We start from the raw sequence: 25,565 nt of genomic DNA, 5'->3' as shown, positions 1-25,565 counted from the left end.
ATTAGAAAACTCTTACCACTTGCAAATAATTGAAGTCCCTGCCAGGACAATGCTGAGTCAAATGCTTCACTATACAAGGCAATTCTCTAAGTACTCTTCCAGATATTTGCATCAGACTTTACCTCCAGCTTTCTCAGCTTTATCACACCAGCTTTAAGTTCTGCCAGCTCTGTCAGACTTAAGTTAACACTCGAGTGTCACAAAACAGCCTGGAATGAGAAAATGGAAATGCCCATCAAAAGCTACAAGAAGTTTGTTATGTTTTGTTACAAGAGCCCAAATTTTCCCACATTGCACAGCTCTGAGAGGTCTGATCTGTGAAGCTGAAAGATGACAGCTAATCCTAGCTCAAACTTCTCATCTCAGGACAGGGCACAAATACTTGTGGAATAAGGAATAACACAAGTAAAGAAAATATTCCAAGCATGAAGAATCAATTCAAGCTCAGCTCTCTGAATGTGAAGGATGAACAGAGGGAAAAGTGCTTCAGATCCTGGAATATATTCTGGATAAAGTACCAGAATATATTCCAGGATCTGAAGTAACATATAGAATATGTATAGTGCCAGAATATATTTCAGGATAAAGTAACATCTCTCTTGCCCTGCTGCCCAACTCCCTTTGTGGAGAGAAGCAGGTGAAAATTAGAAAAGAAACATCACAACACAATAACACTGTCTCTCAACAACAGAAATATTGTTGGAAACCCACAGAGTGCTGGGCATTAATTAAACACTGTTCGTTAATCAGGCATGGATAAAAAGCAGCTGTTCTGCAATAAGGGCACAGAAATGTTGGAAACATTTCCTCCCTTCCCACCAACCTCTTCCTCAAAGTGGTACCAAGGCCAGCACCAGATCAGGTCAGCAGCCATGGCTTTATCCAGCTGAACCTTAAATGCCAAGGATGGAGTTTCTGCCATTCCCAGGGACAGCCTGCTGCAATAGAAAGCACCAAAAATTCCCCTAACAAACCTTCCAAGCAACAACTTGAAGGAAAAGGGGTTCTCAGGAGATGGAATTGCAGCTTGTAGCTGCTGCAAAGGTTAATGCCAATGCAACAACCAGAGCAAGCCCACTGAGAAGAGTTTCTTCAGGCTCCTCAGCTCTGAGTGACTGCCAGGAGACAGAGGAGAGGTTTGAAAGCTCTCAGCAGCATTTTGTATCATGCACAGGAGGACAATTCTGAGATTTACAGGCAATTTAAAGAGATTTCAACAGACAGAATTCAAGCATCCCACTAGTATTGGCTTGCACACACACACACAGTGAATGGTGGAGCCACATCAGCCCAAAACAGCCTAAAGCAAACACCTGGATGGACCCACAGAGACTCTAAACCACCCTCTCTAAAATGAAAAAGTCACAATTCAGGGCAGACTCGGTGCCATTCTTGTATCTCTCTCTCAGCCATCACATCATTTACTTAATGAAGATGTGAGGTTTGGCAGCATGAACTGTGGAAAACAGAGATGAGAGCTGCTCCTGTTCCTACCCCTGCTGAAGGCAGGTTTGGGAGTGTGCCCCATCCTCCTTGCTACTCTCACCTCTCACACCCAAACAGAGGTGATGTTTTGGGTATCCAGACATTGTCTCCCACTCTCCAACTGGGATCTCCAGGCATTTCCATAAAACAACTCACAGCTCACTGCTGCAACAACAAAACATCCCCACAATTCCATGAAAAAAAGCACCATTCCATAAAAAGCATTGGGCATTTTTCCTTCAAGAAGTTATTGGTACCACACAAAGTGCAAACTCCTTTTTTTTTCTTTTTTTCTCCTCTCCTAAAATGAACATTTCTTAGGCTTTGAAGCATGAAATAAGCAAACCCCATAGAGAATGGTATTTTTAGCTTCCAGGATCACATGATGTGCCAATGGATTCTGTCAGGATCATCAGTCTTGCAAATTTAAATTGATTGAAGTAATAAGAGTGCTTGGCAAACATACCAAGCTGAAATATATGAAAGGCCAAAACTTCTAATCAGACAGCATGAAGTAAATGCATTTCTCTTTATAACACTTCTAAACAATTCATATTTGCTAGGAAAAAACCTTGCTGTGTTGCAAAATTATAAAGAATTTTTTGTCTTGTTTTTTCAATTCTTTCATAACCAGCTAATTTTTTTTGTCATCACTCTGTCCTTTCTTTCTAAGTGTTAATATAAATCATTCTGATCCGCATTAAGAACTGATTAATTCAATATCAAAGAATAATTCCTACTACAAACAAACAGCTGGATCCTTCCAGTTATCCTTGCATTATTCTTATCCTTAATGGATGTGCAATGCAGTATGCAAAACAGACAAAAATGTATGATGAAATACTCTCACAAGGCTGGATTTATACTGATCAAAGGCAGAACAGCCAAAGAAAAACTTCAAAACTTCTCATCTTTGGTGTGGTTTTGTTGTTTTGGTTTTTTTAATTCACTGTGATCAGACTTTAGTATAAACCCCAATGGACAGAGATTTTTCCATCCCCGTGGCCAGACATCCATCACCATTCCAACTTTAGCTGAAGGCCCACACCTCATCAGGATCCACAAGTATCCCTCCCTACAAACACTGGAGAGGATTAAGGGAAAGAAAACATGAAGTAAACAAGGATAACAGAAAAACTTGTATTGGTCAAGGTCAGTGAAGTTAAAAAATGAAAATTAGCCAACCTGCATTGTCTTGCAGGATTTTAAGTTTCTGATTTAATGATTTTGTGCCTTGGGACGAGATGCATTGACTGAAACACAAGATGAGTTTAGGAAGAAATAGGCAACACATGGTTCTCTCCTTTTCACCAGAACAAATCCCCAACAACTCCAACAGAATCTGTGGGTTTTGACTGGATAAAACCAAAGGAAAGATCTCCGATAACTGCCACTGTTATTCATGAATTACAGTGCAAAGAAAACCAGAATTTCTCATGAAGGCTGGTACCTTCTTATATTTAGAATATGAAATCAAAACTTATTTCAAAGATAGAGTCTCAATTAAATCACATAACTGTGGTCAAAAGTAAGTGCTAAAAGAAGGTGAGTTATCTGCTTGACTTCAGGAACACACCAGGGATGAGGTGCTAGAACAAGCCTGGACTCCAGGAGACAGTTTGCATTTAATCACACAATTAAAAATAATTGTCCCCCCTTTCCCATTGATTGCTATCTGTAAATATTCACTTTGAGCTTGCAATTACTTTCGCCCAAGCAGGAGCTGACCAATTTCTGTTCAGGAATGGGAGGCTGGCAGCTAAGCATGGTGTCCAAGTTCACAGCAAGCTTCAGGCATAAAATTTCATGTTCCCTCACTAAGATCCAGAGACTGAGTCCAACTACACCCAGAGATTCTCCAGGGATTTCTCATAGCTTCAAGAAAAGCTGACTGCTGTACCATGGTTTTAATACATTTGCATTAAAATTATATTACAATATGTGTGTTGGTTTATCTAGCAAATGTTGGACTTTATAATAATAGGTATTTGTATATAAGGTAATACCAAAAAATAAATAAATAAATAAAAAGGAGGTCAGATTAACCTTAGTTGTCCCTTCTGGCCTTAAAAACATCCATCAGTCACAAGGCTTCAGGAACACTGACGCAGACCCAGCTGATCCAGCTGCCAGCCAAACCCAGACAAGGAATCCTGACCAGGTAAGAGCTCCCTGGATCACACATCACTGGAATCTAAGTATGGCACTGGTGGCAGCAGAACCCAGCAGCTCTGGAGGTTCTTCACAGCTCGCTAGGAAAATTCCAGTCCAGGCAGGATTCTTTTTCACTTGTGCAGGTGAGCACCAAAAGTGGTAAAGGTTGAGCAGAGCTTACACCAAAGGCATTTTAAACTTTTACTTTCCTCATCTTGGCACATCACAAAGCTCAGATGTGAAGGAGACATCTGGAGCCAAGCTACCAGAGAAGATAATTACTTGAGAAGTGGTTCCAAGGTAGAGCTGTCTTCATGAAAATTCAGAAAGACCTTAGGGGTTCAGTGACAGCTAGGAGGCTCATTCCAGGAGTTATCAAAACTTCTTTTCCCACATGCCTTCCAAGCAGGATTGGAAATCTGGATGCATTAGACCTGCATTAATTAGATCAGACATACAAGCAGGGAAATCTCACAGTGGAGAAAATGTAGAGCTTGCTTTTATTTAGATATTTATCATGTTTTCTTAATGTGTTTCAGATTAATGAGGAGTAAAATCATTAACAGAAGATTCCACAGAGCTGGAAGAATGCAGAACACATTTCATTTCTCCTGCTAGCCACCCCAGGAGATTCATCTGCTAGTTTTCAAGAATTTAAAATTCACAGAATGGTTTGCATTTGGAAGGGACTTTAAAGATTATCTTGCTCCAGTCCCCCTGTCATGGTCAGGGACACCTTCCACTATTCCAGGTTGCTCCAAGCCCCATCCAACCTGGCCTGGAACACTGCCAGGGATGGGGCAGCCAGAGCTTCTCTGGGCAACCTGTGCCAGGGCCTCAGCACTCTCTTGAGTGAAGAATTTCTTCCTAAAATCTAATCCAAATCTTTCCTGCCTTAATTTAAAACAGCTCCCCCTCGTCCTGCACAGATAGCAGATGATATTTTTGTTCAAAGCAATTTTAAACTCCACGTTACCACAAAGCACTCTAAAAGTGATCTCTGTATCTCAAGTGTTTGTGTATCCCAAGGCTCTGATCCCAGTTACATCAGTGTGAACCTGAAATAAACTCCCATGCTCTAAAGGAGTTATTCATAAGCAGTTACTTCAGACTGATCCCAGGCTCCCAAATGGCCACATTTCCCAGCCTGGAGGAGAAGGTGACAGCTTAACAAGGCAATATTAAAAAAAGCATTTTCAACTTGAGCAAACTCTGTGTATTCTGCATCTAAAAACTAACCTGACTGTCCACAGGAGCTTATGTGTCAGATGCTCAAAATCTGTGCTATAAATAGACTCCAGCAGCCTTCTAAAAAGCACTGAGACAAGAGAATTGTCAAACACAGACAGAGCACCTAAATATTCAGTGATCTAATTTTGATCTCACAGAAGGTATACACTGGTGTAACACTGTATTTTTTTTTTTTAATGGAGAGAGGATTCATCTGCACACAAGATTACTAACCTATATTTCTTTCTATTTTTAATCCTTGTGGTTAATTATTTATCTTACATGGCATGTTTAAGATAAGGACATATTGCTGCTCTAGAAAAAACTAATAGAATAGGCTTTCCTGCTTTCTCAGATAAAAGAAAATAACAAAGATACAATCCTCTCTAATTTCACACAACAGTCCTGTCTTCCTGTGATCACTAAATTAACAGTGATACAATCACTTTGAAATAGTATATAACATTTAAAGTTATTAGTCAGCTGTTTGCTTTTCTACAAAGAACTCAACACGCTCCATAGAGCAGCAGACAAAACCTGAGCACACCCAAGTGATCTGCTCTCCCAGCTTGAGTATTTCTGGTCTGCAAGTTAGATGTGCAGAAATGGCCACTGAACAGGGCAAAAACAAAACCAAACACAGGCTGATGGATGAGTACCTGCAAATAAGTACAGGCCAAGATCAAAATTAACTCACTTTATGCACCGGTAAGTGCAGTTGATTTGCAAGCAGATTTAAACAAGACAAAATGCAGAAGAAGGGAAAAAATAGACCAAGGGCTACTTCTGCATTCCCACTTCTTTCAGTGGTTTTGCCTGAGTCAGAAATCCAGCTCTAGAACCCAGCTAACAGCTGAATATCCAACCCACAGGCAAACCATGCAGCACACAGCAAGACTCTGCTTTTCATCAGCTTCTTCTCCATCTCCCAAGGGCACCAAAGTCACAAAGGGTTTGTCACCAACGTGCAAAACTCAAGCTCTGGGACTCAATGAAAAAAAATAATGGTTCTATGGAAGGCAGAAGTCAGCAGGCAGCTTATTTGAGGCAGCTTCTCTACACCATGCAAAATGAGACTGGGGCACAGAGGAGTCCTGATCCCCCTTTGAGCTGTGCAAGGATTTGGAAGTTTAAACCAAAGTTAGGCCACCAAGAATGCAGCACTTCTGTTACAGAGAACTAGGGGAGGAAAAAAATACTTAAAATATTAGTGAGTCACACTAACAAGAGACACATTGATGATTATGAGCTTAAAAAATAATCCTCATGAATTTCAGAAAGGAATGTGATGATGGCCTGTCCAGCTGGGGCTTGGAATGTGGCAATGAAGAGTTCAGCTTGTTGGGTCCTTTCCCTGGGTGGCCACAGGGAGACACTTCCCCCTAGATACCATTTCTAGGTAGGTCTAACCCAACCCCAGGAGTCACTGCTCCCTGTTCTTATACTTTACAGCCTGACCACAGATCATTCAGAATTTTCAGCCATGGGCTAGGTGTTAGTTTGGAATTCCAGCCCCTTCATTGGTCAAACCTCCCATGGACACAGCTGCAGCTCTTGGTCCAACTCAGCAGCATTTTCATGCAGTGATGGAAGTGGGACATGTTTGGCTGGTGGGCCAATCTGCTGTTTAATGGAATTCTTGAATCCCCAAGGCTACACAGGCCAAAAGGGAGTAGGCAAGATGGCCTGGATTAGACAATCTCAAACCATCTCCTGAACACTTGCAATACTACACAGTACTTCTTTGTCAGGACCATTAAATACATTTCTTCTGGTATTTCAACAGTGTCTCCTTCCTGATTCCTTTTGTCTCCTGTAATTTGTTGTGCAGGTGAATTTCTCAATCTGTGCCAAGGTCGGGGTAGTGTTTACAGCACACTTAAATCTAACTCCAAACGGTACCTGAGACTTTGCTTGCCATACACCACATCTAACAATGTCACCATCTGTGAGCAATATGCTGACATGACTTCACTTCCCAAGAGCTGGCAAAATGCTGGGAAGAAAGATAAGAAAGTTGCAAAGATCATTTCAAAGTCACTGATAACTTGGCCAAAAATTTTGTCTCATTATCTGCCCAGCCCTTGCCTCGATCTCGTCATAAACAAAAGGGAAAAGCACAACTTTATCTTAACATATATGTTTTTAATTCTTAATGGAGCAATGAAATATTGGATCTTTAATGAGCCTCTGCAGCCACTGTTCTGTGGAGCAGTAAATCCTGAAGAGTAATGAGGTGGCACCAAACCAAGGCCTGTCTGGAGCTCCAGGATGCATTTCACATCAACAATTTGGTCCGGTATAAAAAGCAGCAGTCTCAGCTTTGAGAAATCAATGGAATTTTTAAACTTAGGTTAAAAATGTTATAGGGAGCTTCACAGAAACAAAGAAGTGGTTTGGAAGGGACCTGAAAGACCATATTGTTCCAGCCTTCCACCATGGGCAGGGACACCTTCCACTAGAGCAGGTTGGCAAAATATCTTTGACAATGCTAGGCTGGAGAAAGAAATTGGAAAAGAGTGGAAAAATACAAACTTGAATAGAAAATAAATAGGAGCAGTCAGGCCATGTCCTCTGTTCCCATCAAAATACCAGACCAAATAATGAAACAGGATACATGAAAAGGAAACCAGGGAAATGCCACTCAGAGCTTCCTTGGGACTAAATCCCATCGGAGTGATGTCATTTCTTTCCGTGACAGAATAACAGGTTGGTGAATAGTGAAGGACAGGAGACATTACAGATCTTGACGCCAGGACAGCTCCTGACACTGCCCAGCAGGACAGGACAGGGAAACAATTTAACCCGGAGGAAAAGTGCTCAAGAGCCAACCCTGGGCTTGCCATCAGTGGGTCCCTGTCAGGCAAAAGGATTTTAAGTGAGGTCCCTTTTAGATTTATTATTTCCATAATAGGGAGCTTAATCACTATGCTTAAAGTTATTTTAAAGAAGGCTCCAAGTACATTAAAGAAAGAACGGGAACGATTTTAGCAACATGGAGAAATCACCTGGATAAAGAATTATTTGCAGAAGTGAAAGGTTATTCCCACCTAAGTGGAAAATCAGCTGTACAGACACAGTTCAGGGAACAACTGCAGTTTTCTAGAAGAGGATTGGGAGTTTAGAGGAAACCCCAAGCTGAAGCTGCATCACCTTTTACACAGTTGCCAAAAATTCAGATACAGAAATGAGATGAACAGTCGAGGATATGAAGTAATTCTCCTCTGCAAGGCTGCACAGGTGAGATCTCAACTGAAGGAAGACCTGGGTCCAACCTGAGGAATGAAATTTTAAGGAAAGTGATGGCTACTGCATAGACTTCAGAAGATAAAGACAAAAAGCGAGTTTCCAGAAAGAATGACTACACAGAATAAGTGGAAAAATTTGGGAAAAAAAGGTTCTGAGATCTATAGGATATTGCTGCTGAGGAGCAGACCAGTCACAAGGTACTAGGGACAAGAATGGTGTCTGAACTAGAGCAAGAAAGATTTAGTCATGAGAAAACCACAATGAATGCAGCACTGGAACAGAATGCCTGGAAGGTGGGCAATCCCCACCACTAATGTTTTCAGGGTGGATTAGACTGAGAATGATCCAGGTGACCCTGCCCCACTAAGACACAAGTTATTTCCCCACACCTCTGCCAGCTCTGCAATCTGCTTACCAGATGATCACTGCTCAAACCACAGAGCTCACCAATGAGCACCAATTTTTGTAAAAGTGGCCAAATCCCAAACACTGTAGATAGTCAAAACTCCTGGCTCTGGAACCTCCAGTGAGGGCAAAAATATCAAAGAACCAAGTAAGGTTCTGCCACTTTTCACCATGTAACTTCACTGGAGTGACAAATTCTGCCTGGTTAACACCCCACTTGAGCAGGAAGATCAGGGCAGACTGACTCACAATTTGGATGCCTGTCCATGATTTTGCCAAGATTCAGGACAGCCCTTGTGGCTTCATGCTTGCATCTGATCTTCCCAATTACTTTAAAATGTTCTGGTGTAATAGAATAATCCATAATAATTATGAAAGGTCAGGGAACGAGCAGGCATAAATATTCTGTAAGTTCCTCCTGATATTTCACAATGGGGATCTTTATTAATGTGTCTGGGGCACATCCCCCAGCCCACTTCAGAAATGCCAAGGCTCCCTGGGGGATGGCACTTTTCACAGCTTTCCAATGTCTCTTCAAAAAGCTAAAGATGATGACTGTCCAAGAAGTCACAGGGAATTAGAAAACTTTCCTCCAAAATCAAATGGGGGCACACATAGCATTAAAAACAGGTGCTGGGACAGTAGGATTAAGGCATCCTCTCACCAGCTTTGAGGCAAAGGTCAAACCTGGTCTGGATTTTCACCAAAGGCTGCATTCCAAATTATTCCAGCTGTGAGCAGCTCCTTGCTCACGCAGCTCCAAGCTGCTGGATGTAATATGAGCACTGCATATACTGCTCCTGATGTAGTGAAGAATATGGGCTCTGCTGTGCTTTAACTTCACTTATTTAGAGGGGATAAAAGTTTGAGTGAAATGTCACCACGGCCAAAATCCCCAAAATCGAAGAGGAAAATTTCAGAACTCTCTCTGCTCATCTCCCAGGTCCACACCAGACAAGTGCAAGCTCAAATTCATGGGCTGGTTGCCCTTTTCCTCTGATCCACTCCAGGCACATGACATTTTACTTCCTCTGTTGCTTCCACTTTTATGTTCTGATGGAGCAGATGCCTTCACATCTCCATCCCCTGAAGAACTTTCAGAGGTCAAAGGAATAAACTTCTGGTACTTTATTTGGTTCTTCCCATTATCAGCACATTTATAAAGAATATACAGTGTGAATAAGTTGCCAGTTATATCTGTAACCATCCAACTCAAAAGATCATCAAATAATTTATGAAAATCTATAAAATCATCTAGTGATACGCTCTGATTCACCTGTTTGTATTTCTGTGTTTATAATAAGATTAATCAACCAGACTAATTTTACATTAAATTACTGCTTTGCTCAGAAATAGAGGAAAGAAATATTTCTCTCTTGGACAATTAATTCCCCTGCTTTTGACAGCCTTCTCTGCCACATTACAATGACAAGTTACATATGAGCACAATTAACACCCAGCCTTCAGCACTTCAACATCATCTCAGTATCAACCACTTCTTTGCACTTAAGCTTATGAAAGCAAAACTGAATTTTGGATTTCATCTCCAGAGCAGAGCCGTCCCATCCAGCAGCATTACACAAACGAGATTCACACCAGTGGGAAGAGCCTAATAGATTTTGTAGGTCAGTGCTTCTGGCAGATGTTTCTCTAAAGACTCCTTGGAGTTCAAGAGAAAAAGACTTTCAACTAGATTTTTGAAGGCACAGTCCAGTAAAAGTTAATAAAAGTGGGGAAAACACAGGAGAGGGAAAGACCTCGATTGATTTGAAAGTGTTTCGAAAATTCAGGGCATGCAAGGACAAAATAAAAAATATTCCATAGAGAACAACTCAGAAATAAAAACAGCAGCAGTGGCTAAGAACAGATCTTCAAAGGGATGTCAGACTTTACAATACTTTGTGCAGCAGCGGTGACTAAAAAGGCTTCGTGTTGTTGCCACATGGTGATATTGGAAACTTGCATTCATTTAGGGAAAATAAATAAATAGCACAAACACATACAGCAGAATAATAAAATGCAGTCATGGGATGGGTGCTTTAAATCCTATTTATAAACCCCTAGGGCATATTTCCTTGCTCAGTAAAGTCACCACAATGTCAAATTCTAATTTGCAACACAGGTCACAAATGTCGCAACTGGCAACACGCTGGATGGCATGAGTGGTAAAAACAATTTTTAAGGACTTAGCCTTTAAAATAAACAGAACTGGTGGCATTTATTTATTGCCTGTTTTAAACCTCATTGTTACAATGAACATTATATTCACCAACAGAAAAACTTTTATGCCTTATATCAGCATTCTTGAGCACAATGTTTTCTTTCCCTGATCTCTGAAATGTTTGCAGAAGCCTCTCCCTAACCTGCAGGAGGAAGAGGGAGAAGATTACTTTTCCTTCTCTGAGTACCATGACATACTTGTGAGCCTAATAACATCCTTGCAAAGTAGATAAAATATTCAAAATTATCATTGCATTACACCAGCGAAGAAATAAGGGACCAACAGTCAGCCAGCAGTTTTCTACAAGCACAAAACTGACCTTGGATTTATTATTTCAAATAAGAGGAGATGATCATCATGAATATTTGATAACATTTTCTGTAGCCATAATAAAACAACTCCATTCTCTCCATTTTTTAAAACTGCAAAGTGTTCACAACCATCGCCTGCATTGCTCTACAGATCTTTACCAATTGCTGTGGCTCAGCAAAGTGATCTTTTATTCATTGAATTTCAGACCAAAACCTGAAACTGTCCCGTGGCATCATTTTATGTTCTTTCACTGCATCACCTCAAAGTCCCAAACAAAGACATGTGTACCCTGTGAGGCTCCTGGCATCCCACTGCAGCCTGAGGAAGCAGCCAAACAATCCAAAGCCAATTTCTCTCCTCCCAGGAGAGTATCTCATCTCAGTGCTAGAAGGAATTATGAAATAAACCATGTGTTAGCTCCACAGGATGTTTATTCACAGTTAACAGGCCAACATTTTGTTCTCCTTCTCCTCCTCTCTCTCCACAAAATCAGGGGGTGGGAAGGACCTGCCTTCAAGATTTCATGGGAGTCACCCTCATTCCTCAGCAGAAGAGGCACACCCAAAGAGCCAACAGCAACAGAGAAAAGAAATCCTACAATAACAAAATGGCCAAAGTCACATCCCTGCAAACTCATGGAAGAAACAGCCATCAAAAGCTACTAAAATCGACAAACACCAAGAACTTACCAAAACACAGATCAATGGTGGATGGAAACAACCAGGAACCTCCATTACTCTCTTCCCCACACATCTCCTGTTGGTCACTGTGTGAAGCTGGAGCCTAACTAGATGTGTCTTTGATAAGAGCCCTAAAAATTGCATGCAGCACATCTCATCTCCAGGAATGAGGTAATCCTACAGCTTTCCCACTGTGGGAGAAACAAAAGCCCCTGATTTCTAGCTGTGTTTTTATAAGGTCCATCAAGGCTCCAGAACTTTTGTGCTCTCTAATTCCTGGTAATTCTACTTGGATTTGGCCAGCAGATTCAAAAGTTACACAGGGAGAGAGTGGTGGGGGAGAGATGGTGTTCACATAAGGCTTGTTTCCTTAAGAAACCAGGTTAAAAAAACCAACAGCTGAGAGCTACAAGACGTTCTGTAATCTGATTTTAAAACACCCCGGAACGAGGCGCAAAGTCCTAACGGGGCATACCAGGATGTGTTTGACAAGGAGCAAGTGCTTACATTAAAGAAAACAACATCATCCTTTAAAAAATGATTCTGTGATAAAAGAGAGACCCAGTAGCGACTCCAAGGAGAAGGAGAAATTATTCCATGATAAAAGAGACCCAGTAACAACTCCAAAGAGCAGGAGCCTGCTCGGTCACAGACCTACCAGAAGGCACAGGACAATTCTTGCCTTTCTAAATCAGCCCTTTCACTCTCCTGCAGACCTTAACAGACTGCTAGAAAAATACCATGAATTATAGAGTAAGAATGATGTCAAAGCCTGTTCTCAGAGGAAGGCTGGAACAGCAATCATGTATTCTTCAGTTTGGGAATACACAGACACAATTTTCGTTCATAACCTATAAAGAAAAAAAGAGGCTCTGCACATCAAAGGCACCAAATGCATTTCCTTTCAGATCATCTCTTCAACCAGCCCAGTCTAACACACAGACACGGAGAGAAGGGAGGCCAATAGGACGAAACGGGAAATCAGGACCATGGAGAGTGACTTAAGTCACCAAAATACACATAAATACAGCAGAAGACCCAGTGTCTGCACAACCAGTTCAAACTGCACTGTGTAATTCCAGCTGGCTTACAGAGACACCTGGATGGGACAGAAGATGGCTGTAACCCTCAAATGAAGCCCTATGAATCTTGTCTTTGTGTGCAAGGAGGATATTTGGCAACTCAGGCTGCTCTAAAGTGCAGATTCTGTCACAGTACCAAGTAGGGAAACAGAAAAACTTGGGGACCATGAGCAGAATGAGATTACTTGCTTTAGGCAGCCCCACACCATCCATCATCCACAGGGAGGATGTGAAGGGCAGCAGCTGTTAAAGCACCAGAGGATTCTCCTGCCCTAAGTTGATAATTTCCAGGTATGGATGGAACATCCATACTGCTTCACCATGGAGAGTAAGAAAAAAAGACATTGAAAATTATCAGAACCTTGACGCTGTTCTCCAAAGACAGAAAATCATGTTTAAAAGGGCTTAAGTTTTGTCTGCAACTAAACCAAAAACACACTCAGCTGTGAACACCCCACGTCTGGGAGCAGCCTTGGAACTACAGTAAATCTGAACCCAGCCAGCTGAGTTACTGTTCCTACAGCAAACCTGAGATTCCAGCTAAAATAAGAGCCCAAAGCCAACATCTGTTAATAATGTGCAAAACAACAGTGACAGGTTTTTTCTACACTCCATTCCCCCACACGGGGCAAATCCGGGAGCTGCACCACCCACTTTTCTTTGCCTTCTTAAAGCAATAGACTATAATGAATCTCTTACCTCCACAAAGTGCTACAAAACTTCACTAAACCACATAAATATTTTATACTAATAAGAATTAAGGTGCACACTTTTGAGGCAGTGCCTCTAAAAGTCAGGCACACAAAATCAGACAGCCCTGCAGCTTCACACTCACTCTCCAGTGCTATTTCCAGGTCTGCCCAAGAGTCTTTGGCTCTCAGAGGTGTCACGGCTGTACCTGGGCACGGTGTGAATATCTAAGTTTAAGGAAATTCTTTTGATTCTGTCCAAATGCAGACACCTTTTCTTCTGGCTGCCTCATCTAAAGCCACAGCCGGGGTCGCCTGTCTCCACCAGGATGCTCCAAACAGTCTCTCTGAACTAACTTCAAAGCAGAAGTGCACAAAAACACTGCACAGACCCCAGCTAGAAATACAGTTGCCCTAATTTGATCTAATTAACCTCCTTTCCAGCACTGCAATAAACAGGATGCCTTGTAAAACCCAGTTAAGCAGCCTCCTCACCACTTTCCCCTGCTGCAGAGCATTTATGGGTGAAGGACAACTCCTGACTCTTTGAACAACCAGTCAGGGCTGCATCCCAGAGCAGATGGGCATAGGAATTTGTGTTCCTGGACACACAGCTCCATGAGGAGGTCAGAGGACAGGTGTGCAGTGCCCTGCACGCTGAGATCAGCCCAGTGCTCCCTGCTTTGTGGAGCACAAGCACACACAAACCCGTGCCCGCTGCCACAGGACCCCCGAGAAGAGGGACAGAAGGCAGGGCTTGTATGGATGAATCACCTCGACAGGACACATATGGCTTGGCACACCAACAACAGCTCAGCTCAGTCTTTCAGCTGAAAAATGCCTTTTGTTCCTTCCTCCAAGGCTTGTTTTTCAAAGCACGTGAAATGTGGCACTTCTTTAGTTACATTTCAGACCTCGATTCTTTTTCCTCAGCAGAAACGTTCTTGAAATATTTCCTTTTCTTTTTATCCAATTCCTCACTTTTTTTTTTTCTCCCCATTCCATCCCACCCTGGAATGAAGAAAAAATTGATAGAAAAATGGGAAACTTCATCAAATATGGCCCTGGTAAATGCTAAGCTCAATCGTTTTCCACCTGGTCTTTGTGTTAGCAGCCCCACTGAGTGCTGAGTATTGAGCAAAAGCTTTCTCATACAGGTAGAAGTCCAAACCATGGTGCAGAAACACCACAGAAAGTTCATCTTCCTGCTATCCATGCTGTCAGCACTGAAGAATTTCCTCTGGTGAAGCACTTTGAAGCATCCCACTTACACACAAGCTGCTACAAATCCTAGCCCCTGTAACGTATCACACAACAGATTATTTCTGGCACTGCAGAGAAAAACCCCAATCTGCACCCACACAATTCCAGGGCTGCACACTCCACATGCCAAGCTTCATCTAAGAAAGGATTTTAAAGTTCCAGGATTCAGACATGTAAAATAAAAGGGTTGTAATTACTGCACTTGTCCACTGTTTTGCAACAACTCTGCCATCTCACTTCAGGATGCAGAATATAAATCACACCATGAGGACTAATTTTCTCTCCCCTGACAGAGAACATGTGTTCCAGCCCTGTTTCATGCTTATCTTACACAGGCACAGATGATTCCAGTGCTGTCCTCAGAACTTTCAGGTGTATGATGCCCATTAACTGGAAAGGGTCTGCAGAGCTGTGTTGCCAGGAATCCTAGGAAAAATCAGTCCCCAGCAGGAAAGTGTATTTTTTCATTAAGTTTGCCAACCACCCCATTAATAATAGAGGTGTGTTACCCCTAGAAGTGCCCCAGAAGACTCAGCTTCCACACAAAACCCCCTCTTTGGGATATGTACTGGATATTGCTTCATGAGGAAATTGCTCAAACAGCTCAGTGCTGTAAGCAGCAAAAAGAGATAAAACTGGAAGAGCCACCAGGCTGGTCTCAAGCTACAATGTCTTTCTCACTCTGGATGGAGAGTTCACTGCCAGGACTAAAACTGGTCTGAAAGTGGATCTGGGAGACCTGTTTTAGTGGAGTTTTACTGACTCATGAGCTGCCATGCTGGCGCTTGCCTCTCCCTTCCTCTCCCCCTAAAATGTAGTTGGAAACTTAAACAGGCATGGGAGCTCTTCTTGTATCAGACAAAACAGAGTGGACAGCTTTGAGACAAGGAAGAGATTTCAGATTGCCAGAAACAGCAGGAAACATCATATTCCACCCTGGAGACAAGACCTCCTCCTTTGCCCCAGAACAGGAGCAAATCATCTTCTTCTTCCTTGCCTCCACAAAAAGGACAGCAGAGGCACCTTCCTCACTCTCTCACTCTGCTACCCCTGATCCAGCCCATCTGAATGCAGGAAAAGGGCAAGTCCATTTTACCAAAAGCATCTGCAAGGGAGGTCTAGGAAGAATCAATATGTTTTTAAAGGACTAACAGGAATGCCTTTGTGTGGCAGACACACCAAATCCTGTCAATTGAGCACATCCTGCATGCCTTGGAATAAATTCACTGCTGGCACTGGAAGTGCCTGGGCTGCTCTCACTTACAGCTCTGTGAAAGCCATACCCTGGGCATTAGCTCAGCATAACCTTACAGCTTCTACCTCCCTGCAGTGAAATCTGCCACTCTGCACAGGGCCAGCCCAAACCTTTGCCCACCAGGGAGTCTCACTTCACCTCACCATAAGAAAAAACAATTTTCAGTCTCACTAAGTAAGAGCTGGTCCACTTGGTAAATAATTTAACCACTCAGTTAAGCACTTTACTTTTTGTTCCCCCCACTCTATTCTCACATTTGCCACAAAGAGACACTGACTTTTTTTTTTTTTTTGGCAGGCATTTTCATTATTCATTGCTGTGATCATTCAGCAGCAGGTTTATGTGAAAAAATCCCTGCCACCAATCCTTCCACAAGCAGTAAGTTCACTTTCATGGGTGAATTCCCATGCAGGCAGTTCAGCAAAAGCCCATCAATTTCCAAATGTGCAGAAGAAATAATTGCAAACCTTTAGAACCACTATTAAAAAACAGGAATGCAAGCACTGGGAGGATAAAAGTCTGCCAGAACCATCTGCCACTTGGCAATATCATTTTACCACATTCAACCAGGACCGAGCATGCTGCTGCCTGCCTGAGCAGATGGGGAAGGCAATGTCAAGGAGACAGTGCTGGAAGGACAAAGAAAATGAGGGGTATCCCTTCTGTGCACCCCAGAAGAGCACAGAGGAGCTCATGGCAGGTCCAGGTCATTTCCCCATGGGCTGTGTCCTGCAGCCACACTTTCAGGCAAAGCAAGAAAAGGAAGTGCAGCTCCACGCAGCCACGATGGTGTCACGTTGAGCAAGGTTAAAGCCACCTCAGGTGAACCAGGTGAGGCAGGAGGGGACTGGGAACTGTGCCACCATCCCAGCCAACACCCAGAGGCCAGGCAGCCAGAAGGACTTTCTGTGACAACCACGGAATCATTGAGGATGGAAAAGACATCAGAGATCAAGTCCAGCCTGTGACTAATCACCATCTTGTCAACCAGACCAGAGCACTGAGTGCCACATCCAGCTGCTCCTTGAACACACGTCTTCACCACCACCATGGCAGCCCATCCCATTGCTTAACAACCCCTTCCATGAAGAAATTCCTCCTGATGTTCAACCTGAACCTCCCTTGGCACATTTCCTCTCATCCTATTCCCTGTTCCCTGGGAGCAGATCTGACCCCCCCCTCAGCTGCATCCCCCTGTCAGGGAGTTCTGAGAATGAGAAGTTTCCCCCTGAGCCTCCTTCTATCCAGATCCCCCTGCAGAGCCCTCCTGCCCTCCAGCAGATCCACGCTCCCACACAACTTGGTGTCATCCACAAACTTACTGAAGGGATGTGGAAATCTCTCCTTTTCTCTCTGACTGAACTGAGAATATCCACAAAGGGACACTCGACCCCCCAACCAGACCATCAGTAAAGTTGTTAAACAGGAGTGGGTCCCACACTGAGCCCTGGGATCACCACTGGTGACCCCAGAATGGGCACAGAAGGGCAGAAGAACTCAAAAGCAGGCAGAGAGCACATGGAGAAAGCTACCAAGTTATAGAGAGCACCTCCTCCACCTTTAGCACCAGGCCAGCTACAGCACCAGGCTTGCTGTGCAGTCACCAGTGGAGGCAGAGATCACTCCATCAAACTTATGGCTTGTTCTGAACAACCTCTGGCAAATTAGCATCACTCCCCCAATCTTATTGTCTCAATTTTCCCTGCCAAACAGGGGCAATTTTTCCCAAAATCTTGGCAGGCGTCTTTATGAGGAATCTTTAAAGCTTGGGAAATAATTCTTATTTAAATACATAAGACCGTGGAAGATTTTTGGCCATTACTCTCAACTTTCTGCTAATTTCCAGCCTTAATTTATTCATGGCCTGTTCCTACCCATTTGTCTGTGTGCCAACATGCAATTTCAGTTTAAATAACTCTTCTTTCCTGCATTTCCTTGTTCATCCTCCCAAGATTTGGAGCAGCAGCCCTGTTCCCATCCTGGCATAGGAAGGCCCAGCTCCATCAGCCCCTCTTGCAAGGAGATGCTCTTCACTGCCCTGCTCCTCAGGGTGTCCTTCCCAATTTGGCTTCATCCCTCCTGCCCACAGATGTCCAGAACTATGTCCATGCCCAGTTTCACAGCTGAGCTTCTCAGGGATTTGCCCCCAAGGGGATGAATGAGCCCCTGAGGGAAGGTCAAGGGCTGAAGCAATTTCTTTCCTCCCAGCTGATGAGACCCTACAACTTCCACAACAACTGATGTCCCCAGGTGAGGGGAAGGTCCCATATTCCAGCTACCATCCCCTTCCAGCACAACAGAAGCCCACACAAAGCCTGGCCCTATTCCACTAAAGAAAACAAACCTGGTCTTGCCAATATTAGTCAGCAAAGGAGTATTTATAAAACCTGTTTTGCTGAAAGAAATTACTTCATAAGTTACTGCTACCAGTGCTGATAAACAGCCATGGTTTTTTCACCCAGAGAGACAAGTCTGTGAGAAAAAGCAACTATGACAGGACTGCATCGTGTGCCATGACATGCATTTGTGCCCCAGAGTTGGGGAGGTGACATTGTTAAATTGGAAATTTGCAATCCAGCCTTCACTGCTGCACACCCTCCCAGGGTGGCACAGACCTCCTGTGGAAAAAACCTGTCCAGTGGGGAGAGGGAAGGCTTTGAAATAAAGCTGATTCCAGGCTAGCCTTGCATCTGGAGTCCCTGCAACCCAAATGCTACCAGGTTGTCGGAATCTGTGGGTATTGGTGATTCCGAGATTGTAGAAAGTCTCTGTCTTTCTGCCCCACTGCCAAAGCAGAAGCCATAATTGGTCTGTGCTGTTTCAAGGCTGTTTATTCTGTTTATCTCTAACATGTTCTGCTGCCCTGCCGCAGCTCTGTCCTGCAGGGCAGCGTGTGGGGCTCTGCCCTCAGTGGGATGGTACAAACATTAAATACCAGAAACTACCTGTGCTGGATTTACAATAACGTGCCAATATCTGTCACCTACGTTGGACAGTGTGTCCCCAGCCTGAACCAACAGAAAAATGCCAACACTGCAGTGAAACATGGAGGGCATGAAGAAGGAGGAAAAAGGACAAGACACACCCAATTTCCTCCATCTTGTCCCCTCTGAACCCCTAATCTAGAAACCTAAAATTTTACTTTTGCACCCATGCCACACTTAATTATTACTCTTAGGAAACACTCATAAGAGCTGGTAATTCATCCTGTAAGACTGAAAACTCTTTTCCATGGACAGAGATCACAGACAGTGTCTCTCGGGGCTCTGTCCAGGGGGGTTCCTGACCCCTGCCAGGGTCCCAGACCTGCCAGGGCAGCCAGAGGGAAGCCCTGGATTCCCACACCAGGTGGCACAGGGACAGCTGCCACAAGTGGCACAAGCCAACACAGCCCCCAGGCTCCAACTCACACAGACATTCAGACACTGCTTCCTCCCTCCCAGACCCCTCAAACACAGCTCAACAAAACCAGCCTCATCCAGCACAAATTTCAAAGCATCTTTCCTCCAGTGCCCCTTTCCCAGCCTCCCATGGTGCCTGGCAGGGCTCTGGGAACTGCTGGAGGAGCAGCTGGGTGCCTCCAGTGAACAGAAGGAGACTTTGTTCCTCTCTCTGAAGTGACAAGCCACCGGGAGGGCAGGGTGCTCAGTAAGCACAGAGATGATCTGGGTGTGCCATGTGATTTGTACTGCAGCAGAGCTGCTGGCACAGCTGCTGTGATAACCAGGAGAAAATTCTCTCCAGTGTTTCAGGGGTGGTTTTTCCCTCCACAGCCTTTCCCTCCGCACAGGGAGCAAGAGCTGAATTGTCAAACCCTGCTGCTGGCTCAGCATGCCTTAATCCCAGCCTTATTAAGGCAAAGCAATTAAGCAGGGACTTAACTTTGAATGTATTCTCAAAGCCCGGTGGCTTAGAGCAAGTTCAGACCTAAGTAGGTGCTTAAATTCAGATTGCTGGCTTGAGGCTGAACTTGCCAAATTAAACCACAGACCTTTGCTAAAGCTGTTCTGCAGGGGAGTAGGAAAACACACAGCTTGCTCCTGACAGCCACTGTGCTCATGGCAAGGACAGGTTCAGCCTTTCCCCGAGCCCTGCTAAGGTCACACGCTGCTGGAAGGGCTCTCCAGCTCCCTGGCAGACACCACCAGAGGCATGGTCACCCAGTGTCCCACTGTGAGCCCAATGTCACAGCCCTGCTGCTGCACAGACACGTGGCAGCACCTTCTGCTTCCAGCAGCTTACACAACTCCATGGCTGCAGGTCAGGCTGAAGGAGAGAAAAGGGGAGATGCCATCAGTATGGGATAATGCCCAAAAAAACTCATTTAAAAGTCCAGCAAGTGCCTGAAGGAGATGGGTGTTCATAACCTGCAGGGGTGGGAATCAAACCCCCCAGCCACAAGTGTGCATTAAGAGAAGCTCTCCAAGCAGGATGAAAAGAAGAAGGTGATGGCCCATGTGAGGAGCCACTGCATTTTCAGTCAAGTTGTGCTGTGCTCATCCAGCCCTGAGAAAGCAGCACTACAGAAATGCACATCTGAGATGCTGAGAGCATCTTTGTGGATAGTGGGAAGGGCTTTGTGGACAGTGGGAAGGGCTCCATCAGAAAGACAACACAGGCAGAAACTTGATATGGTGAAGCTGATGAGGATCAGAGATGAGAAACTTTGACTGGAGCAGTTTTAATTCAGCAGAAGGCACAGAAGAAGTGCTAGGACAGACTTGAAGGAGAGGAACTTTGTAGTGTGAAAGTAAAAAACGGTTTCAGTACTGAGATGAAAGGCAGATGGGGTAGCAGTTGGGAAGAATGGGGCAGGGGGGAAAGAAAGAAAAACAAAAAAAACAAAAATCAAAACCCATTAAAAAACAAACCCAAAGGATTCTCTTGACCCTGGAGACACTAAACGTGATTGTATTGCCAGCAGAAAAGTCAGAGAAGAAGGAGAAGTCACAGCAAAAGTCAGGAGAGGGAACAGAGTCTCCCACTGTTTGTGAAGATGATAAAGGTGCATCAGACCAGATGAAACTGCACACAGAGAAACGTGGAGACAAGGGGAGCATACATGGGAGCACCATCTGCAGCCCCAGGTCAAAGGATGGAGAATCTGATCTACAACAGCACCATGCCCGGGAAATTGTGAATTCCAAAGAAATTGGATGGGAAAGAGACACAGCCCCCCTCCCTTCCCACAAAAGCCAGATACCTCATACAGAGTCTGCACACTTAAAATGCAAGAAGTGAGGGATCAAGACATGAATCCCAAGGTACAAGTTGACTGGGATCAGGAAGAGCCCTTTCCATCTCAGCACAAAGTAGGGGGGGAAAAAAATTCTTTTTCTTATTAGGCAGGATATAGGATTTTTGCAATAGGCACAAATGTAAATACCAGACCAAAATACATTTTTCCTGCTCATTCAGATGATTCACAGAGAAATAAAACAGATATTTTCCTTCTCTAGCAACTTTTTTAAGAATAAATAAGAATTATCAAAGTGCCTGACTTAAAAATAATAAAAGAATCATCACATGCACACTCCAAGTCTGAAGTAGGTTAATGCACACAAATATGGATGATGAGGCACAAGTCACTAGAAAACACTGCAGTTCTTTGTGATAACAGCTCTTGAACACCACAGTGCTTTAACATTAGATTTCATGGCTATTTGTGAGCAGTCCTCAGCCTTCCCACACAGAAACCATGGCATGATCTCCTGTTAGACCATGGAATTAAAGCAATCCACTGAAGGAGGGATGCAAATCACCAGCGTATTTCACAAAGCCTCGGGCTTTCTTTGTCATCTTCCAGCTACCCCCCAAAAGTGAGCAGAACAGCAGCCACCCCCTGCTGCCTTCAGCTTCCCTCAATGCTTCTTTCTGTCCCTTGCTGGCACTGCAGCCTGGGGACAAAGAGGAGCCTCGAGGAAGGTGGTGACCACCAGCAGGCTGTCACCTCCCAAATCGTGTCCCCCCATCTGGTGTCTGGCCAGCTCTCTGCTCAGAAGCACAGAGCACAAACCACCCTGGGGACAACAGCCCATCCTCAGGCATGCTCCAGAGCCAGGCAGGAGCAAGGTGACAGCACAAGCACGTGCAGTGACAGGAAAAGGGTCCCTCTGGCACTGAGAAGGGTATGGACACAACCTACCTGGAATTCTGAGTGCCACCAGCATTGTCCACCTGAACTGAAAGTGAGTTTGGATAGTGGTGACAAAAATCACGCCCTCACCGAAATAAACTGAGATATCAAATCCATTAATAATTAGGGCTACAAACTCCCCACCCTGCACGTTTACAGTGCTGTATGTGTGTGAGCAATTAGCCACGACAAGAGCTGTCACTCAACACAACTCAAAGGCAGTAAGTTGGCCAAGACACAGGAACAGAGGAAGAACTCCAAGAGTGACTCTTGCTGAGTGCCAAGGGATGTATGTTCATAGTGCCTGAAGGATGCCTGGTTTTACCTTGGGTAAGGCCAGAACATCTTTGTAGAAGCATTCATAAATGCAAACCACACAGCCACGAGGATAAAGCAGTCATCTGCCAACTGCAAGCACTCCAAAAATTATGATGATGGTTCCAAAACTTACAAGATTGCTTTAAAGAGCATTCACAGCTTAGAAGGAGTTCATGTGTTTCATTTACCCAAAGGCATTGAAGTATTGCAACACTTCTTATTTACACACTTGCAGTTTTCCTCTTTAAACATGACAGCCACAAATTTTGCTTATTTTCTTCAAACAGCAAAACATGAGTTACTGATCATTTTGCTTTGCCTCAACCCAGCCAGAAGGGCACAGAAGGCCAAGAGACCTGCAGTAAAATCCCAAGGATCAGCAATTCTGAAAGCCTTGGCCTCTCCTGGCATGTTTTTTCTAATTTTTAAGCAGATGCAGTTTGTAGCATCTGCAGAAGTTGGTCTAAGGATGCTTTACTCAATCCAGGCAGCACTCTCCTGCCATTCCCACTGCACCACACAGAGCACTTGGATTGACAACACTGGATTCAGATCTATAACTTGATACAGAGTGGGAGCATTGCTGCAGACTGAAAAATTGCATTCTGCCACCCAAGCAAACTTGCAACCAACTATTAAGCCAAAATCCTCACCCTTCTCTGGTAAATCACACTGCAGAGATACTCTGGAGCCACTACAGAATTTGGGACACAGGTCCCACCTGGTTCAGACTTAACTAGTCCCTGGACTGACATTAAGCCATACCTCCAGATTGTCCAGAGCTTCTTCCCCACTCCTCTGACTGCAGATAAATCAAGTGACCTCACCAAATAAATGCCCATAACACCTGTCATGCTGTTAGCATGCCACAAATGACAGATGGATAAAACCCCTGGGCTTGACTTGGATTTTTCAGCTGATTACTGCACAGCGGAATTTTTATTTATTAAGTGGCTCCAATACACGGCTTTCCTCCACCATAAAAAGCCCACACATGTGCTTTTCTGATATCAGCACTTTATTAATAGTGTTTTGGTTTATTATTGCATTGGAGCTGGAGAATACTGCACTGGCTGTTTTGGAAAGAAGAATACTCCAAGGGGAACATGCAGAAGAAAGTCTGCTCCTTGATGCTCACCTCACTCAAGTGGGCTCCTTGCCTTTCCCTCATTTTGCCCCTCACTTCGCCTCAATTCCTATTCTGTTCATTAAAGCTATGGCATGTCATCATTTTGCCAACTGCAAAGCAACTATTAATACAATAAAACCTGATTGCACATGCTTCCTTGGTGGTAAAAATGAATAATTTCTTTCATTAGCCAAACTTTCCCCATCAGAGTGCTGGGACTGCCAGAATTCCAGAGAAACCCACTAAGGCTCTCCCAGCTGCTAGAAACCCACTGCTCCTAATTAAAAACTTCAAAAGCAAGAAAATTGGGGAATTTCTGCAAGGACCACCTGCTTTATTTTTTGCTTGTTCGTTGAAGGAAAATAAAAGTACAGACTCCGAAGAAAGGAAAGACCCCGAACCAACAGCAAGCCCCTAAACCACAAGTGTCTGGCATTAAAGCGGCACGAAGGAACACCCCATGGTCGGTAACTCCCCACTTTTCTGGAAAAATCTCACTAGTTTCGGGAGGAAAATGAATAATTCAGGAGCTGAAGCGCCCGCCCGGGGGAACCCACCGGGACCGAAACTTTCCCGGTGCGGCGGGCGCGGGGCAGGCGGAGAGCGAACCCCCCGCATCCCGGCGGGGATGGGGATGGGAGGGGTGGAAATAAAAATAAATAAATAAATAAATAAAATTAAAATTGCCAGCCCTGAGAGGCTGGGAGCCGTGAAGTTCCGCGGCCAAGCGCCGCCGCCCCCGTCTCCAGCCGCAGAGCCGCCGCGTCCCCTCGGGGCACAGCGGGCACCCCACACTCACCCCGAGGGATGGGGCAGCACTTGGCGGGGACACGAACACCCTCAGGGCTCTGCCCACACACACACACACACACACACACACACCCTGAAGGGCCGGGAGAGGCTGGAGGGAGCCTTACTTTTCTGGCTGGAGTATCCCGGGTAATATCCATAGTAGCCGGTGATGCGCAGGATCCTGTCCTCGATGGTGGCCACGCCGTTGGGCGCTGCCTTCCCATCCATAGAGGGAAGGAGCCGCGCGGGGCGGCCGGGCGGGCAGGAGCAGCAGCGGGAGCAGGAGGAGGGGGAGGAAGGAGAGGCAGGAGGAGGAGGAGGAGGGAAAGGAGGAGGAGGAGGAGGAGGAGGAGGGGGAGGAGGAGCGCGGCCGCCGCAGCCCGCGGGGCCGGCGGGGCGCTCGCTCTGCCTCCGCCGCCTGCTGCAGGACGGGCCCCGCAGCGCGGCCCCCGCCCTCCGCCGGCCGGGCGGGCAGCGAGCGGCTCCGCCGGGCCTCAGGTGTGCCGCGATGAGGGGCGGAGGGTCGGATCGTGCCCCCGACACGCTCAGAGGGTCTCTTGTACCCCGGTTCGGTCGCTGGGGCTGTGTGGCCGCCGCTGTCGTTCCCCAAGGCACGGGCAGCGCTGCCCCGCGCTCCGGAGCTGCGGCTGGCGGGGCACGGCAGGTTCTGAGGGGTTCCTGCAGGATCCGGCCCGCAGATGTGACACCATCGCCCGGGCTGCACACAGGTGTCAGGGGAAGGAGAGAGTCCTTTCATCCCGACCCTGAGGGGATAAGGTTTCACCACTCCATAGGATGGTTTGGGTTGGGAAGGACCTCAAAGCTCATCCAGTTCCACCCCCTGCCATGGCAGGGACAGCTTCCACTATCCCAGGCTGCTCCAAACCCTGTCCAACCTGGCCTGGAGCACTGCCAGGGATCCGGGGACAGCCACAGCTTCTCTGGGCACCCTGTGCCACCTCCCCACCCTCACAGCGAGGAATTTCTTCACGATATCCCATCTAGCCCAGCCCTCTGGAAGTTCGAAGCCAGTCCCCCTTGTCCTGCCACTCCATGCCCTTGTCCAAGTCCCTGCCAAGCGCTCTCAGAGTCTCTTTAGCCCTGGAAGGGGTTCTAAGGTCCTTCCAGAGGCTTTTCTTCTCCAGGCTGGACAGCCCCGGCTGTC

The 25,565-nt window shown here is 45.3% G+C and overlaps 1 protein-coding gene across 2 annotated transcripts in view; it reads right to left on the bottom strand.

Moving 5' to 3' along the window:
- Positions 1–24,750, bottom strand: part of SLC35F4 (solute carrier family 35 member F4) — a 119,261-nt gene extending 94,511 nt beyond the window's left edge. The window contains exon 1 of one of the 2 annotated variants that reach the window (XM_030275206.4): positions 24,526–24,750. In XM_030275206.4, the coding sequence (XP_030131066.1) occupies positions 24,526–24,628 (103 nt within the window). In that variant the 5' untranslated portion in view covers positions 24,629–24,750. The remainder of the gene's footprint in view (positions 1–24,525) is intronic. The other variant, XM_002200612.6, reaches the window with a different exon arrangement.
- Between the last annotated feature and the right edge of the window lie 815 nt (positions 24,751–25,565).

Source organism: Taeniopygia guttata, chromosome 5, assembly GCF_048771995.1.
Source record: "Taeniopygia guttata chromosome 5, bTaeGut7.mat, whole genome shotgun sequence".
Classification (NCBI taxonomy): domain Eukaryota; kingdom Metazoa; phylum Chordata; class Aves; order Passeriformes; family Estrildidae; genus Taeniopygia; species Taeniopygia guttata.
Note: the sequence above shows the minus strand (reverse complement) of the source record. Positions and strands in the feature narration are given on the sequence as shown.